The sequence below is a fragment of the Chlorocebus sabaeus genome, chromosome 1, assembly GCF_047675955.1.
Source record: "Chlorocebus sabaeus isolate Y175 chromosome 1, mChlSab1.0.hap1, whole genome shotgun sequence".
Taxonomy (NCBI): domain Eukaryota; kingdom Metazoa; phylum Chordata; class Mammalia; order Primates; family Cercopithecidae; genus Chlorocebus; species Chlorocebus sabaeus.
This window is the reverse complement of record NC_132904.1, coordinates 71,766,237-71,783,216: the sequence shown is the minus strand read 5'-3', so window position 1 is coordinate 71,783,216 and position 16,980 is coordinate 71,766,237. Positions and strand designations below refer to the sequence as shown.

General features: G+C 52.6%; 1 protein-coding gene across 4 annotated transcripts in view; it reads left to right on the top strand.

The window, feature by feature from the left end:
* Positions 1 to 16,348, top strand: part of ARRB1 (arrestin beta 1) — a 90,985-nt gene extending 74,637 nt beyond the window's left edge. Inside the window, exons 7-16 of one of the 4 annotated variants that reach the window (XM_008020163.3) lie at positions 440 to 507; positions 2,833 to 2,968; positions 4,131 to 4,215; positions 4,667 to 4,739; positions 7,357 to 7,494; positions 8,585 to 8,668; positions 9,850 to 9,873; positions 12,470 to 12,540; positions 14,011 to 14,062; positions 15,444 to 16,348. In XM_008020163.3, the coding sequence (XP_008018354.1) occupies positions 440 to 507; positions 2,833 to 2,968; positions 4,131 to 4,215; positions 4,667 to 4,739; positions 7,357 to 7,494; positions 8,585 to 8,668; positions 9,850 to 9,873; positions 12,470 to 12,540; positions 14,011 to 14,062; positions 15,444 to 15,555 (843 nt within the window). In that variant the 3' untranslated portion in view covers positions 15,556 to 16,348. The other 3 variants (XM_008020164.3, XM_008020165.3, XM_008020167.3) reach the window with 3 other exon arrangements.
* The last annotated feature ends 632 nt before the right edge of the window (positions 16,349 to 16,980 follow it).

Here is a 16,980-nt window from a genome sequence, read left to right as displayed (position 1 = left end):
AGGCCTTTGAGCCCAGCTTCCTCATCTGCAAGATGGAGATGACAGCACGTGCCTCCTTGTATTATTAGAGGGATACCGGAGAAGCCACCCGGGGCCTGGTCTGCACACAGTAGTAGGTGCCCCCAGTCTGCTCAGGTACCTGTTGCTATTTCTGGGCAGCTGCCTGGATGAGGATGGCCACCCAGACTGAGGCAGGAGTCCAAAGAGCAGAGCCCTGTTTGGATGATTTGGGATGTCCCATGTCAGATGGAGGAGGCAGCACAGCACTGGGGCTGAGCACAAGGGCGTTCCCCTGCTTCTTCCAGACCGAGGAGGGCTGGGCTGTGGGAGCTTGGTGTTCCTGTCCAGTGTCCTCGCTTGTAAAATGAGAGGTAGGCTGGCTGTGTACTGGGGACCCTGCTTCTCCAAGGCCCTGTGGTCAGTGACCCCTTCCCCACAGGCTTGCGGTGTGGACTATGAAGTCAAAGCCTTCTGTGCGGAGAATTTGGAGGAGAAGATCCACAAGCGGTGAGTAGGATGCCAGGGTGTGGGCCGCCTGCTGGGTGAGGGAGGGAGACAGGATGGGCAAAGTCCAAGAGGAGATAAGTAACAATACCTGGAAGTGTGTGAGGAGGGGCGCACATTCCAGTCTTGGAAGGGCACTCTGGAAGCTGGGAGGTCACGGAGGGCTTCCTGGGGGAGGTGGCTTTGACTGCCCAGGTTCAGGCTGCAGCAGCATCTCCTTTGCACTGTTGTGGAAGCTTCCTCCCTCATCTCCCTGCCTCTCATTTCATCCTCTTCAGACTGCATGTCTTTTTAATTTGTTTTGGAAAAATCCTAAATTCAGATTGTGTTAAACCGTGAGCAGGCTGTTTCCTGACCATCCCCATTTTCCAGTTTTCCTCCTGGGAGGAGTTCAGCAGGGGTTGAGTGTGTGTCAATGGCAGCTTCTAAGTGAGGAGGAAGTGGAGATAGTGTACCCATCCAGGGCAGAGTGACAGGGAGCTCAGCCCACATCCGAGAGAGGGGAAGCATTCTCTGGAGAAGCACAGCCCAGGCAGACAGAGAGCCCAGGCTGGCAGCCAGAAACAGCTGGCCCGGATGTCTCAGGCCTGCCCCTCCTGGGTCAGGCTATGCTCTGCCTGCCTCCTGGAAGAGCTGGTGGGCCCTCAACGCTGATGTTCCTGCATCCAGAGGCACTGTTCCCAGAGGAGGTTGGCTGAGGGCACAGCAGCCTTTTTAGGGCATGGGCTGAATTTGCCACCTGGTGGCTATAGGGTGTATTGCATACATTTGCATCTGCAGCCCTGCCTGTGTGTGGGGAGATGGGACTTTTCTCCCTTGCTTCTCTGTCTCCCTTTTCCTCTTAAGACCTGAGACAAGGGAAAAGGAAGGGTGCTGTGGGATGTGGGAGGAGGCTTAGCAAGCACAAGAAAGAAGAGGTGACATTGAGAGCCACCCCTCTCACCCTACCACCAATGGGACATTTAAAATCCACACCAAGGAGTTACTAATAATAATGATATAGAAGCTATCATTTATCAAGGGCTGATTAGGTGCCAGACACCATTCACAGTGCTGGGCTGTACGAACTAATTTAATCCTCACAGCAGCTCTAAGAATTAGGTCCTGGCTAGGCGTGGTGGCTCACGACTGTAATCCCAGAGCTTTGGGAGGCTGAGGCGGGCAGATCACTTGAGGCCAGGAGTTTCAGACCAGCCTGGCCAACATGGTGAAACCCCATCTCTACTGAAAATACAGAAATTAGGCAGGTGTGGTGGCACATGCCTGTAATCCCAGTTGCTCGGAAGACTGAGGCAGGAGAATTGCTTGAACCTGGGAGGCAGAGGTTGTAGTGAGCTGAGATCGCGCCACTGCACTCCAGCCCAGGCAACAGAGTGAGACTCCACCTCAAAATAAATAAAAAAATAAAAATTTAAAAAGCAAAAAAAGAGGTAGGTCCTTCTATCATCACCCTTTACAGATGAGGGAATGGAGGCAGAGAGGTTAATGTACCCAAGTCCACATAGTTAGCAAGAGAGGAGAGCTGGGAGTTTGACCCTGGCTCCCCCGTTCCAGGCAATGGAAGCAGCTTATCTGAGCAATGGAGATGCAGCATTCCCAGCATGCCTCAGAGATGGCCTCACCGAGTCCCCCTCCCTCACCAGATCCTCATTTGCTCCCTGATCCCCTGTAACCTTCGTGGAGCCAGTCTCATCCATGGGCCTTCTCCCCTCCCTGGGCTTGTCCCCTTCACTGGCTTGCATCCCCCTGACTGAATCCACACCTCCTCCCTGAACCCCAACTCCTCCCCAAACCCCATTTCTTCTTGGGACCCCTGTCCCCTCTGCGTAGTTTTACATAATAGATATCTGGCATGTGTTTATTATATGGCACGCACAGTCATAGGTGCTGAGAGTACAGTTGTGAACACCTTAGACACAAATTTCTGTCCTTAAAGAGCTTACACAAATAGTGTCCTGTGTCACCAAAATAGATGACAGAGGGACACTATTTGTGTAAGGTGACATAGGGAGGCGGGAAGTGACATTGTTACCTATTTGGTGACATAGGGAAGCAGGAGGTGAAAATGTAGTCCCTGTTTCAGCATCCTGCTGGGTACCAGGACCCAAATGAAGTGCGGCCACAGGGCACTTCTGGGATAGAACAGGGGAGGATGGAATGGAGCCAGATAGTGACAGACCCCTATGCTGACCTCTGCATTTTGGCTGGATTTGAAGGCATTGAAGAGCCATGCCAGTCTCTTGAGCAGGAGAATGATGTGAAGCTTGCAAGGAGAGGGGATGAAGGCAGGTGACCCTGGTCCTCTTTCACTCCGCCCATCCCCATTAGGAATTCTGTGCGTCTGGTCATCCGGAAGGTTCAGTATGCCCCAGAGAGGCCTGGCCCCCAGCCCACAGCCGAGACCACCAGGCAGTTCCTCATGTCGGACAAGCCCTTGCACCTAGAGGCCTCCCTGGATAAGGAGGTAGGAGGCTTGAACTGGGCAGGGGGTGGGGGCTGCTCCACTAGGGCCTGGGCCTCAGATCCCAGCTCTCTCCTGGCCTGCAGGGATGCCTCAGGTAGGAGCTTCTACCCCCAGCCCAAGGACCACAGGGCTCAGGGAATCTGAGACCTCTCCTGGGGGATTTGGAGAAGTCTCTTGGGCCTAAAGGAATGGCAGAGGGGGTGTGAACTTGAGGGATGTGATGGACTTCAGAAGGGAGGAGCAGACCCTCCCGAAGGTCCTGGACATCTCCCCCACACCTCCACCAGCTGCCTGCTTCAGGCCGAGTGCTGAAGGTCAACCAGCATTGCAGAGGGGGTACGGTGGGGGGCTGTGACCTCCCTGCCAAACCCTGAGCATCAGGGCGACAAGCCTTGCTGAAGGAAGGGCCTCCCCTCAAGCTCTGAATCAAACCCAGATGACTGATGCCTGCTGTGAGCTCGGGCTAGCCCCTCCTCAACGTGTGGGCACCCCCTCTCTCTCGGGGCATGGCTGAAGGGAAGTGCCTTGGGGCAAGATGCAGGTTGAGGCCTTTTTATGGGGATTCAGAGCTGGTTCCCTCAGTGAGCTGGTCAGCCCCTCCTCACCTTTCCCTGCTTCTTCCAGATCCATCCATGGACAGAATTTAGAGCTGGCAGGGACTTCAGATATCACCTAGTCCAACCCCTTCATTGCACAGAGGGAGACTCTGAGGCTTAACCTACCCATGGTCACACTGCTTTCATCATCATCAGTGTTATTGTTGTTATTGTTGTCATGATTACTGGTGGCCAAGCCAGGGCTGGAGCCCAGGACTATCACCTTCCAATTCCATATCTTTCAAGGGTCCCACCAGGGAACTGAAGGGTAATGTGCTTGGTGGCTTTCGTGCCACCTTAGCAGCAGTGGGAAGTGGCTGATGAACTTGGGGCAAATGTCACAATGCCTTGGGGGATTCAGAGAAATCTCTTGGGCCTAAAGGAGTGGCAGAGGGGGCATGAACCTGAGGGATGTGATGGACTTCAGAAGGGAGCAGCAGACCCTTCTGAAGGTCTGCCCAAGGTCTGGGGAACCCCAGAAGATCGCGTGGGGGCTTTTCTCCCTCCCCTTTCCCTAGAACCTTGCTGTCCTCCCAGCCAACCCCATCCCTTCTTATGCCCCCCAGATCTATTACCATGGAGAACCCATCAGTGTCAACGTCCACGTCACCAACAACACCAACAAGACGGTGAAGAAGATCAAGATCTCAGGTACCCCAGGCAGAGGGTCAGCTTAGGGGACAGCAAGAGGCAGTCTTCCCAAGGGCTGGGAGTGGCCGAAGGATCTCCCCTTGTTAACAGCCTTGTATAAAAAATAGCCACTGAAGCCTGGGGCCTGCTCTGAGCCACAGGGCAAAGCTTTTGAGTCGGGTAAGGCAGGCTGCTTATTGGCCAGGTAATGAGCTTGCTCTTTAAGCCACCTCTTCAGTTTCTTGGGTTCTGGGCAAAGCTGTCCTTGAGGGGAAGGCTTTGGTTATGGAAGGAAAGGGATGTGTTTGGGGCTACCCTTTGGATGGAAGACAGGGGTGGTCTCATGCAGAAGTCCCCACTGGTGGCCTCTGGCCATTGCCTGGGGCTGAATATCCCCAACCCGGGACGCCTGTGAGACTCCATGGGAGCTGCATTCCTGACTCACTCCACCTCAATTCCTCTCCCTCCTTAGTGCGCCAGTATGCAGACATCTGCCTTTTCAACACAGCTCAGTACAAGTGTCCTGTTGCCATGGAAGAGGCTGAGTAAGTGGGCACAAGTCTGGCCTTGGGCGTGTGGGATTTGGTGGGAAAAAGAGAAGCTCTAGGTGTCCCGTTACAGGTCCAGGTGGCTCTTCTCCACCTGGCAGAGGGCTGGGCCTCAGACTTCCTTGCCATTCAGAGTAGATGATCCCGAAGAGCCTTTTAGAAACCATCCACCTGATTTATCTACAAGAAAATGCATGCTACGGTCAAGGAAGAGACCCACTAAAACTAGAACGACAAAACAAGAGCTAATGAATGTAAGGGGATTGGGGTTGTGGAGAGAAGATAATTACGTTGTACAAGAAAACTAGGTTGAAGGGAAATACTTTGTTCTTGAACTTTCTGGTAGCCAGGGCAAAGTGGATAAGGCACTAGGTACAGAGCTCTTGTCTGATAAAGGGGTAATCCAGCTCATTGGGTGAAAGGGGTTGTGTGGGGGAGTGTGGAGAATAATTACACACACACATACACAATCCAGGTTTGAGGAGAACTACTATGGTTGAGCATGGACTGAACTTTGTCCCAAGCTTGTTGGCAGCTGAGGCAAGAGGAGAGATCTCAAGTGAAACATCTTTACTTGCCTAAAGGAAGTAAATGCTCCCATTCAAAGACACACACATTTTTTTTTTTTTCCCCCCTGGCCCTGCAAGTAATTTCCTGGGGCAATGACACCCGATATAATTTTACATGTATATGTGTATTTGTTTATATATAATTCCAATCAGTATTTCTTGCAACTTAAAACATTTTTAAAATGTCACTACATGACCTTTGAAATAGTTTTTAATGTCCTATAGGTGAACATGCTATGATTAGATCAAGCATTCTCTGGTTATTGGATATTTTTCATATCCACTGTTGATTTTTTCAAAAAAATCAGAGCTATGAGGCATAAATTCCTGATGGTAAAGTGAAATGATCTAGAACCAGAGTAACGTATAATCCCTAAAGAGTAGAAAATCGCAACCACTGCAGATGGTGCCAGCGTCTGCATAACGAATACCAGCAGGGATGGCTGGGGAGGCATTTGCATTCACAGACTTGTTTACTTCTCAGGAAGCACTGTGGGACTGGGGTTGCTGCTGCCCCAGTGTGTACAGGAGGAAGTGGCTCAGAGAGATGTGACTTGCAAGCTAGCAAGCAGCAAAGCTGGGGTTGGAACACAGGTCGTCCGACTCCAAGGCTTGTTCACTATCTGCTGCATGACAGCTCTCTCATTGGAAAGAGTGGGGGGATAGAGCAAAAGCAAGTAAAAATTGGACAGTCAAAACGCCCTATGTATGATGGATGTGATCAAGCAAGTAACATTTTAATTGTTGAGCCTATATGATGGGTATATGGCTGCCCAAATAGCTTCATTTATGGTTTGTGTGTAGCTATAATTTTTTCTTTTTAAAATTTGTTTCGAGACAGGGCTGGTGCTTATGCCTATAATCCCAGCGCTTTGGGAGGCTGAAGAAGGCGGATCACTTGAGGTCAGGAGTTTGAGACCATCCTGGCCAACATGGCGAAACCCCATCTCTACTAAAAATACAAAAATTAGTTGGGCATGGTGGTGTGCGCCCGTAATCCCAACTACTTGAGAGGCTGAAGTAGGAGAATTGCTTGAACCTGGGAGGTGGAGGTTCCAGTGAGCCAGGATCACACCACTGTACTGTAGCGTGGGCGACAGAGCGAGACTCTGTCTCAAAAAATAAAATAAAATAAAAATTAAATAAAATTAAAAAATAAAATTAAATTAAATAAAATGTTTAGAGACAGAGTTTCACTCTGTTGCTCAGGCTGGAGTGCAGTGGTATGATCATGGCTCACTACAGCTAGCCTCGAACTCCTGGGCTCAAGTGATCGTCCTGCCTCAGCCTCCCAAGTAGCTAGGACTACAGGTGTGTGCCACCATATCAGGCTAATATTTAAAATTTTTTGTAGAGAGGGGGTCTTGCTATGTTGCCCAGGCTGGTCTCAAACTCCTGGCCTCAAGCAATCCTCCTGTCAGCCTCTCAAGTTGCTGGGATTACAGGCATAAGCAACTGTACTGGCTGTGGCTGTAATTTATTATTATTATTATTTTTGATATGGAGTCTTGGCTCACTGCAAGCTTCGCCTCCCGGGTTCATGCCATACTCCTGCCTCAGTCTCCCAAGTAGCTGGGACTACAGACGCCCGCCACCACACCCGGCTAATTTTTTGTATTTTTAGTAGAGATGGGATTTCGTTATGTTGGCCATGCTGGTCTCAAACTCCTGACCTCAGGTGATCCACCCACTTCAGCCTCCCAAAGTCCTGGGATTACAGGCGTGAGCCACTGTGCCCGGCCAGCTGTAATTTTTTAAATGAATATGCTTTTCAGCACCGTGCTGCTTGACTCGGACAATCTTTTAGAATATCCCAGATTCAGTCCTGTTTGTGCGTAGAATGTAGATAGATGTGCCTCTTTTGAGTGGCAGTGGTTCTCCTTGCCTGAGCTGGGCTGGCCCAAGTGGTCCGTGCGTCTAGGGAACAGAGGTTGGGAGAGGGAGACTTGGAGCAGGCCCAGACTAGATATTCTGCTGGGCTGGAGATCAGGGGTGGGGTTGGCTCTGGGGAGGGCCATCTCCACAGCTGCTTCCCTTCTTCCCAGTGACACTGTGGCACCCAGCTCGACGTTCTGCAAGGTCTACACACTGACCCCCTTCCTAGCCAATAACCGAGAGAAGCGAGGCCTCGCCTTGGACGGGAAGCTCAAGCATGAAGACACGAACTTGGCCTCTAGCACCCTGTGAGGACCTGCCCTCCTAGTCCTGGGCTCCTAGTGCACCTTGCCTGATGGGGTCACACCCTCCTTGGTTTCCCCAGTTCAAAGACAAAGCTCAGGCTACCCTCTCCACAGCCTTGTCAGGGCCTGTCCTCAGGTGCTTGACTTGTCAGGGAAGCTGCCTCCTTGCTCCCATTCCTACCCAGGGGTGACTGAGAATAAGATGGACCACTAGGCCAGCTCGCTCAGGCAGTGCTGGGCTCTGCTACCATGCCTGGGGGAGGGCAACCTGGGAAGGCTTCCTGCAAGAGGTGGCAGCTTCTGACGTAATGCCTTCAGTCAGATGGGGTGTCCCTGAGGAGAGACCAGGGTGGTGAGCTGCGTTAGACCTAACATGGGGTGCCCCTCCAAGTCAGGGGTCCCAGGGCATCTGGTCACTCCTGCTGCACGGTCATCATGGATGCCTCTAGGCTACTCTGCTCCAGCAGAGCCCTGGCTATGGGGTGCCATCTTGCCCTCTTGCGAGTGTGGTCCTTCAGTGGGGCTTTGGCCTGCGTCTAGAGCAGCCGCCACTGCAGCACAGACTCTCTCAGCTCTTCTCAGCAGCCCCTGCACAGCCTCCCAGTTACCTGTAGCTTTTTGCCCTGTCTCCACACTGGCTCACACCCTATCCACCTTCAAGACCCAGCTGAGGCACCACTTCTGTGGAGAAGTCCTTCTCTGACGGCCCCCACCCCACCCAAGCTGCCTGGCCCTCTTTGAACTCTGTGTGTGGCCCTTTCTGCCCATGGGTTGCTGAGAGAAGCAGAATCCATCTGAGGGGAGGAGGAGCTCGGCCCTCACTGCGGGCATGCTGACCTGGGCAGGGAGAGGGGCTCAACAGGGCTACACAGCGAGCGAGTCTCACAGCCAGACTTGGAACCGGGGCTCTGGGTCCCTGCTACCTAAGGGCACTGCTCACCTTCCTCACCTCCACTGCACTTTACTGGACATGGTAGCTGAGTGGCCAGCCAAATGGGGGATGGATGGCCACTGCCCCCCAGCACACCCACCCCTGAGGTGTCTCGCCCACCTGGCAAGGCCCCTGAACCAGCTCCCCTGTGTCACTTTGCAGGTTGAGGGAAGGCGCCAACCGTGAGATCCTGGGGATCATTGTTTCCTACAAAGTGAAAGTAAAGCTGGTGGTGTCTCGGGGCGGGTGAGTGCTCTAGCCAAGCCCAAGACCCTGGCGTGCAGAGGGGAGCGTTGCAGATGCTCACAGGCCCCTGCCCCATTCTGCCTGTTTGCAGCCATTTTAGCTGCATCCACCTTGGAGGAGGAACCTCCTGTCCCTTCTGTTCCTCTTTCTCCTCCCCTGCCTGCTTTTCCTCTCTTCCTTCCTTGGCCCTCAACCCCTCTCTTACCCCCGGCCATCTCTTTCTCTCCTCCTTCTCCTCCTCTATCCTGGGTCTGGGCTCACACTGAGGATTGGCCATGCCCAGGGGACGGCGTCCTCAGAGTCTATGCTGTGGGGTGCCCAGGGGTGCAATCTCCTCATCACACTGTGGGCATGGCACCCACCCCCATGCATGCCCAAGCTAATTTTCTGAGGAAACAGCTAAAAGGGCTCAGAACCCAGAGCTGGATTGCGGATTTACTAGCTAGTCAGCTTTGCCTTTTTACAGATGGTAAAACAGAGGCCCAAACAGTGCCCCAAACATTGCCTGAAATCTCCTCCCCTAACTCAGGTCATGGGCTGGGGTCATAGCGGTGGACCAGACTTCCCTGCCCTGGAGCATAGTTTGGTGGAAGCTTGGGGAGAAGAAGAAAAAACAACTACGTTTCTTTTTTGTAACTTAATTCATAAATTTCTATGAAAAGATTGAAAAGCTAAACCCCATTAGACATTGGGTCTCCTTGATTATTAGAAGAATGCCTCTTGGCAGTGGCAGTGTGTAATCCTGACCTTATATAATAAAACATCTCAAAATTACAAATCCCAAATCCTGTGTCTGGTCACCTTTAAGGATCTGCAGTCCCTCAAACATTCTTGGCAACTCCGGAGTCCTTCCCTCTGCCTTTAGATAGCCCAGCCTCCCTTGGGGCAGGCAGCACTGGGGTTAATTTTTACACTGCCTTTATAGATGAGGATCCTGGGGCTCAGGGGGTTTGCTGAGCTGGGTTTGGATCCCAGTCCCTTGGGGCAGGGCTAATGCCATTTCAGTGTATCCCTGAAAGAGCAGTCAGGGCTGTGCAGGGGGGTGGGTGGCAGTGTGTCCCATGGGTCTTCTCTATCCGGGGGACAGCAGAAGTGGTGAATGAATGTGCTTTTTGTTTTCTTCCTCTCTCCTCTCTGAACTCTCTCCCAACCACTTCTCCTGCCTCCTCTGACCCACCCAGCCTGTTGGGAGATCTTGCATCCAGGTAAATTCCTCCCTTCCACCGTTCACCCACCTTCCTGGAGGGCCTGGAGCCCATTGGGTTGACTGACCAGAATCACAGGGCACTGGGTTGGAAGGAATCTTAGTGGTCATTACAGATTGCCAGGTTCAGGTGTGAGCTGGGAGACACAATTTCTCTTTAACAAACCTTACCTTGCTCTTCCATCCCACCCGAGTGACAGGGACCTTTACAGAGAGCAAAGCCTGATTACATTGATACACGGAGTGGCCCCCAAGAGAGCAGTTTGAATTACTGATCACCTGAATTATAGGAGCTTTTGGAGAAATGCAGACTTCATGACTTTCAAACTTCTACACTAGTGAGGATGAACTGCTGGCCGAGTGTTGCTAAGGAGAGGTCCTTAGGAGATCCTATTTTGTAAACAAGGTCTCCTTGCAGCCAGCTGGATGCACTTATATTCCAAAAATGCATGTACCCCAAACACAGCAGTTTGGCCTCCTCCTGTCACAAGATGGCAGTGTGGCTCATCCTAAGAAATCTTAGACTAATTTCACAGGTGAAATTCGTTCAATTCAATTCAGTTCCATATAATTCAGCAAAGATTTCCTCACCCCGGGCTTGTGTCCAGGCTAGTGCTGAGTGCCAGAGTCCCAGAGAGGAATCAGATGTGGCCCCTGACCTTATCGTTCCTGGCCCAGTAGAAGGTTAAGATCCAGATTCTTCCACTAAACTGTTGGCAAACCCAGTCTTCCACTAGCTCCATTCTGAAGCAATCCCCAAAGCAAAAGGAAAAAAAAAAAAAAAAAAGAGAAGAAAAAACGGTCAAATAGCTCTGACAGCCTTGTAAAACCCCCAGGTTCCCACTGAGGGGAAGTAATGATTCTGGCAGGCACAAGCTTCACATTTTTATTTGATTTTTTAATTCTTTTTGAGACAGAGTCTCGCTCTGTCAGTCAGGCTAGAGTGCAGTGGCGCCATCTTGGCTCACTGCAACCTCTGCCTCCCGGGTTCAAGCAGTTCTCTCCCTCAGCCTCCCAAGTAGCTGGAATTACAGGCACCCGCCACCATGCCTGGCTAATTTTTGTATTTTTATTAGAGACAGTATTTCACCATCTTGGCCAGGCTGGTCTTGAATTCCTGACTTAATGATCCACTCGCCTCAGCCTCCCAAAGTGCTGGGATTACAGGCATGAGCCACCGTGCCCGGCCTAATTTTTGTATATTTAGTAGAGATGGGTGGTGGGGGCAGTGTCTCACCATGTTGCCCAGGCTGGTCTCGAACTCTTGAGCTCAAGGGATCCGCCCGCTTTGGCCTCCCAAAGTGCTGGGATTACAGGCTTGAGCCACTGTGCCTGGTCAAGCTTCACAGTTTAACTCAGCCCTTTAGCTGCCTCATCTCCCAGAAGTTCCAGTGGTTCTAGAAGACAGGCTATCTAGAACCTGTTGTTATCCCCATTTCCACGTGGAGCTCAGTGAGACTCAAAGCTAGAAAGTGCTGCACCAGCGAGTGGTGAGGCTGGTGGAACAGACCTTTCTAATTGCATGGCTTGTGCCTCTGACCACTCCATTCCCTGTCCCTTCCTCTTTCCCAACTGGGCTCTGGACAAAAAGATCAGTAAGATGTGGCTTGTGCCTGTAGGCACTCGCAGTTGGGGGGTTTCCTAGGGTGATGCCACCCCAAGCCGAGAGGAGCCTTCAGAGTTGCTTTTGTTGGTCTCAATTCTGCTACTGTCACACAGTGATCAAGGGTGTGGCTGTGGAGCCAGAATCTGCTGTCACTTATCATTAATAGCTGTGTCACCTTGGGCAAGATATTTTAATCTCTTCATACCTCAATGTCCCAGTCTGTACATTGGGGATAATAATAGGGTTGTTGCAAGGATTAAATGAGTTACTCTATGGAAGGGGCTTACGGTAATCCTTGGCACAGGGTCAGTACCATGTGAATACTTGCTCTTATTCTGTCCATCAGGGCCAAGTACAGAGAAAGCCCCATCAGAAGCACTGGCTGGTGGCTGGGTCTTCCCGACTGCTTTCTCCTGCATCCCCACGGTGTGGACAGCCTTGGGCCCTGGGGCCATCCTAAACCTGACTAATCTGACCTCCACAGTGCTTCATCCAGATTGCAGTGGTGCTAGGGTCACCTGAGCACTTTTACAAGAGTGCCCTGGAGGTGTTGGGAGATGGGATGGTGTGAGGGTGGGAGGAGTTCCAACCTGGAAGTTGGGAAGGGCAGTGTCAGGGGAGGTGAGGGTGGCTGTGGCGATTTGAGGTGGGCAGGGTCCCAGGGCACCTCTGGAGCCCCGCAGTGACCATGGTACATGCTGCCCTGGGCAATCCTTTCCCACCCCTGGGCCTCCTCCCAGCCCATGGGAACCCAGGGAGCCTTCTCAGGAAAGGGGAGGCTTCCATTTCTTTTTGGAGCCAGAGGAAGTCTCCTCATCCAGCTCCCAGGCAGATGGAGGCTCCGAGTGGCAGAACTGGGGCTGGATGGCATCTTTTGGATCTACCTCCTCTGATGGCAAAACCCTTCGCAGTCCTCCCTGACAGGGCGTTGACATCGAGTCTCACAGCCTGCGAGTCTGCTCAAGGCTCACTGGGTCTGGGTCTCTTTCAGTGATGTGGCTGTGGAACTGCCTTTCACCCTAATGCACCCCAAGCCCAAAGAGGAACCCCTGCATCGGGAAGGTGAGCAGAATCTGTGGGTCTCTGGGGTAGGGATTCTCCAGCAGCTGCCATGTGACCCTGTAACCTACCCCCCGCCCCGGTTTGCCCTCAGCCCAGTCACCCTTTTCTCAGGTCCCCACATCTTTTGTGGGATCCAGAACTCGATTTGCTTCTGACCCAACCAGGACACAGTGAGGCATGGCTCCTGTTCCCCGTGGGAGAGGGAGACCAGGAGTGGAGGAGGGAACTCACTGACCATGCTTTGAGCCTCTATCTTGCACCCAGGCATGGGCTGGATCCCGTTTGGAAGTAGGGGAAGGGGCTGCTTGGATAAGATGACCGCTGGACACACTATTGTCATGTTTTTCTCCTTCTTTTTTTTTTTTTTTTTTTTTTGGTTTTGAGATAGTCTCATTCTGTTGCCCAGGCTGGAGTGGATCTTAGCTCACTGCAACCTCCGCCTCCCAGGCTCAAGAGATTCTCCTGCTTCAGCCTCCCAAGTAGCTGAGATTACAGGCGGCTGCCACCACACCTGGCTGATTTTTGTATTTTTAGTAGAGATGGGGTTTTACCATGTTGGCCAGGTGGGTCTGAAACTCCTGACCTCAGGTGATCTGCCTGCCTCAACTTCCCAAAGTGCTGAGAGTACAGGCATGAGCCACTGCGCCCGGCCTGTCATGTTTTTCAAGTGATAGCAGATTGGTCATATTTCACTGAATCTGAGACTTTCAGTGAAGAGAGACAACATTATAGTAGATATGATTAGGAAAAATCTTCCATGGTTAAACTATGCAGTGCCATCGACGGTAAGACACACTCCAAGTTCAGAGATGTTAAAATGTGAAGGAAAATATAAAAAAGATTGTCTGGTTGGGCACGGTGGCTCACTCCTGTAATCCCAGCACTTTGGGAGGCTGAGGCGGGTGGATCACGAGGTCAGGAGATCAAGACCATCCTGGCTAACACAGTGAAACCCCGTCTGTACTAAAAATACAAAAAAATTAGCCGGGCATGGTGGCAGGCGCCTGTAGTCCCAGCTACTCGAGAGGCTGAGGCAGGAGAATGGCGTGAACCTGAGAGGCAGAGCTTGCAGTGAGCCGAGATCGCGCCACTGCACTCCAGCCTGGGCGACAGAGCGAGACTCCGTCTCAAAAAAAAAAAGATTGTCTTAGAGTTGGTAAATGTCATACATGCTAGGAATTAACGTAAGTCATGTTGGAGACCTGCCAAAAGAAACAGAAGTTAGAGGATTTTCTGTTCTTCTGGGGCTGCAGTGGGGATCGGGGCTCTCCTGGTGCCCTCCTCCCTGCCTTTCAGATGCTTTGGGGTGTTTCAGTACCAGGAATGAGTCCTCCCCCGTCTCCATTCCCCTTTTTCTTTTGCACTCCTCATGTTAGTCTGGTTGTCCCAGGGTGGGGGCCTGTGCCTACTCGCCCCGTGCTCCTCCACTCACTAACCCCTGGACACTCTGCCCACCCGCCCTGTGTTTAGTTCCAGAGAACCAGACGCCAGTAGATACCAATCTCATAGAACTTGACACAAAGTAAGCTGAACCCTGCCTGCAGACATCCGGGGTCGGGGCGGGCCGTGGGTGGGCGGGGCGGAGGGGGTCATTTGCATATATGCTTATTAACCCCTGAGGAGCCGCTGGTCTAACCCCGTCTGCTGAGAGCTGCCTCTGCTCGCCTCTTCAGCAACCCGCTTGCCTGCATGTGACTTGAAGGACCCTCCGTGCCTGTTCCTCTTCCTCCTGCCTTGGTGGGGTCTGTCTTCCTCCCTCGTCCTTGCACGTCTGTCCGTCAGTCTGTTCGTCCATCCACAGCGCCTGCTCGGCTCACACAGGGCTGGTCCATGGCCCTGGGCTCGGCTCTCCTGTCCTGCCCACGCCAACCAGTGGAATCAGGCTGTGGGGTGGGCAGGGGACTGGGGATCTTGTTGCTTCTGACTCCTGAGGACCAACCGATGTGGATTTCCCTGCGGTCAAAGGCCATCGAGTCACCGGACAGTGGCCAGAGGGGGAGGACCTGGGCCGACTGCGAGAACCACTTCCAGGGCCAAGTGGTTTTCTTGCTCCAGCTCCAAAACCAATCTTCCCTTGTCCCCCAGGAGAAATCTGGGGTGTGGGAGTCTCAAGTCACCCCATGAGGATGCCCCGTGCACTGGCTGAACCCTGTTGGGCAGGGGACCTGGATGGACCCCTGCATGGTCCTAAGTGGACATGTTTCATGGTAGAAGGGGAACTCGCTGTTCTTAAAGGCAGTCCTTAGTCCTGAAACCCCACTTAAGGCTCCCCTTTCCTCACGAACAGGTCCTCTACTCCCCTATTTAGATTCACATCCTCCTACCCCAGCCTTCTCCTGTGTGGGATCCTCCATGGTAGAATCTGAGCTGACACTTCCTGGGAGAAAGGTTCTCCATGGTCTTCTCTTCCATTAAGCCAAACTACTCCTTCCTGTCCAGAAGCGGGAATGCTTCATAAGGGTAGTTTTCTGGGTGGTGGGGTGGGGTTTACCAGTCTTATTCTTGCGGGATTCAGAACATGCTGTGAAACAACTACTGGTGGCCTGGCCTCTTAAGTCCTTCCTTGGGCTACAGAGCCACACTGCTCCCCCCACCTCCTAAAGAACCGGGTTACTTTTCTAGCCCTTAGGCACAAGAGTCAAATTCATGCCCCTCTCTGCCCCTTTCATGACTGGCCTGAGTCCTGATGTGACTGTCCTTACTGCCACAGGTGGCATCCACATGTGCCTGCCAGACAGGCCTTTCTGCTTATGGTCAGCCGCCGAGGCCAGAGACCTTCAAAGAGGGTGGTTCTCTCCCCGGCCCCAGAGCCACACTCTGAGTCACCTCTGGCCGGGCCTCTGGATAAGCCTACTCTCCCTGCCCCTGCAAACACGCCACATTTTCCTTGTCTCTCCCACTAGTGATGATGACATTGTATTTGAGGACTTTGCCCGCCAGAGACTGAAAGGCATGAAGGATGACAAGGAGGAAGAGGAGGACGGTACCGGCTCTCCACAGCTCAACAACAGATAGATGGGCCGGCCCTGCCTCCACGTGGCTCCGGCTCCACTCTCGTGCGCTCGGATGCTTATTCGTCTTCTTCCCGTTCTGGTTTCTTTTCCCCTTTGTTCTTCCAGTTTCTACCAGGGGGGCCCGTGGCCTTCCAGATCACGGTGATGAACCTCTGACCTCAGGATTGGCCCCACATCACCATGCCAACAGGACCACAGCACACCGGACCCACCCCATCTCTGCCATTGCCTCTCCACTCCCCTCCTTTTCATGCTGTCTCCCAGAAAACTGCCAGGGTTCTGGCCTTGGAATTGGACTTGAGATGGGGAGCAGACAGGGGAGGATGGGGCATGCAGGACACGGTATGGTGGGCATGAGGGCTTGGAGGGGTGGGGATGAGGGCTCAAGACACGAGAGAAGATGTCCACGGTTCCAGGTGGTTAACAAAGTTCTGGCAGCTAAAAGATGACCGCATTGAAGGCCACCTCCTTCTGGCTGGGAGGGGCAGACCTGTGGACAGATTCTCAATGCCTTTTTGAAGTTCTGACCCACCAAAGACCTTCTGCCTTCACCCTCCTCTCCACCCGATGTCCCTCTGTGTCTGATAGTGACGTTGGTGAAAGTTTGTAGACCACAGGAGTAGAGAAAAGCAACTGGAGTGACTTTCTTACCAGCAGTTACCTAGACTGAGGCAAGCTGTGTGGACTCAACGAAGTATATTTCAGTACTGTCAGGATGTGACATCTTAGCTACCTTGTATTTCAAGTGCATGGGCCTGTCTAGAGATATGCAGAGAGAAAAGCAGAGGGAGGGAGGGTGGGAGGGGGTCTTCAGCAAGCACCAGCCGGCAGCAGAGTTAGCTGAAGCTCTTGATGAGGGTTCCCGAAGTGGGCCGCTGGGAGATGGAGGCAGGGGGCGGGGAGAGGAGAGTCTGCCTTATGTCCCTTCCTTGTGGACTTCACATGGTCATGCAGGAAGTGAGGAGGGGGGTCTAGCGGGGGCTGAGGCCACTAGTATCCTCCTGCTTCCCCCTGCCATTCTCCAGGGCTGGACTGAACCTGCAGACTGAGAGAGTGTGCCTGAGGCCACCATGCCACAAAGGGGGTCCTATCCCAGAAGGTGGCAGCATCCATGGAGATATCCTCACCCAAAGGGAAGGAGGCTGCTGGGTAGCAAATAAGCCCCTTCTTTTCTTGGGGAGTTGATGACCTCCAGTAGCTCCCAGTGTCATGGGTACCCAGTACGCATTGGCTGGTGTTGGCGTGATTGAGACCTAGGGCAATTCCTGGGGCAAGAAGCCAGATGGGAGATGAGGTAGAAAGTGTTAGGAGTTATCCTCTTTGCCTGGCCTTTGAGAGTAACTTAACTCTGTGACTTTGGGCAAGTTCCTTCCCCACTCTGTGCCTCAGTTTCTCACTTGGGAAAGCAAGGAGTTTGACCAGATGA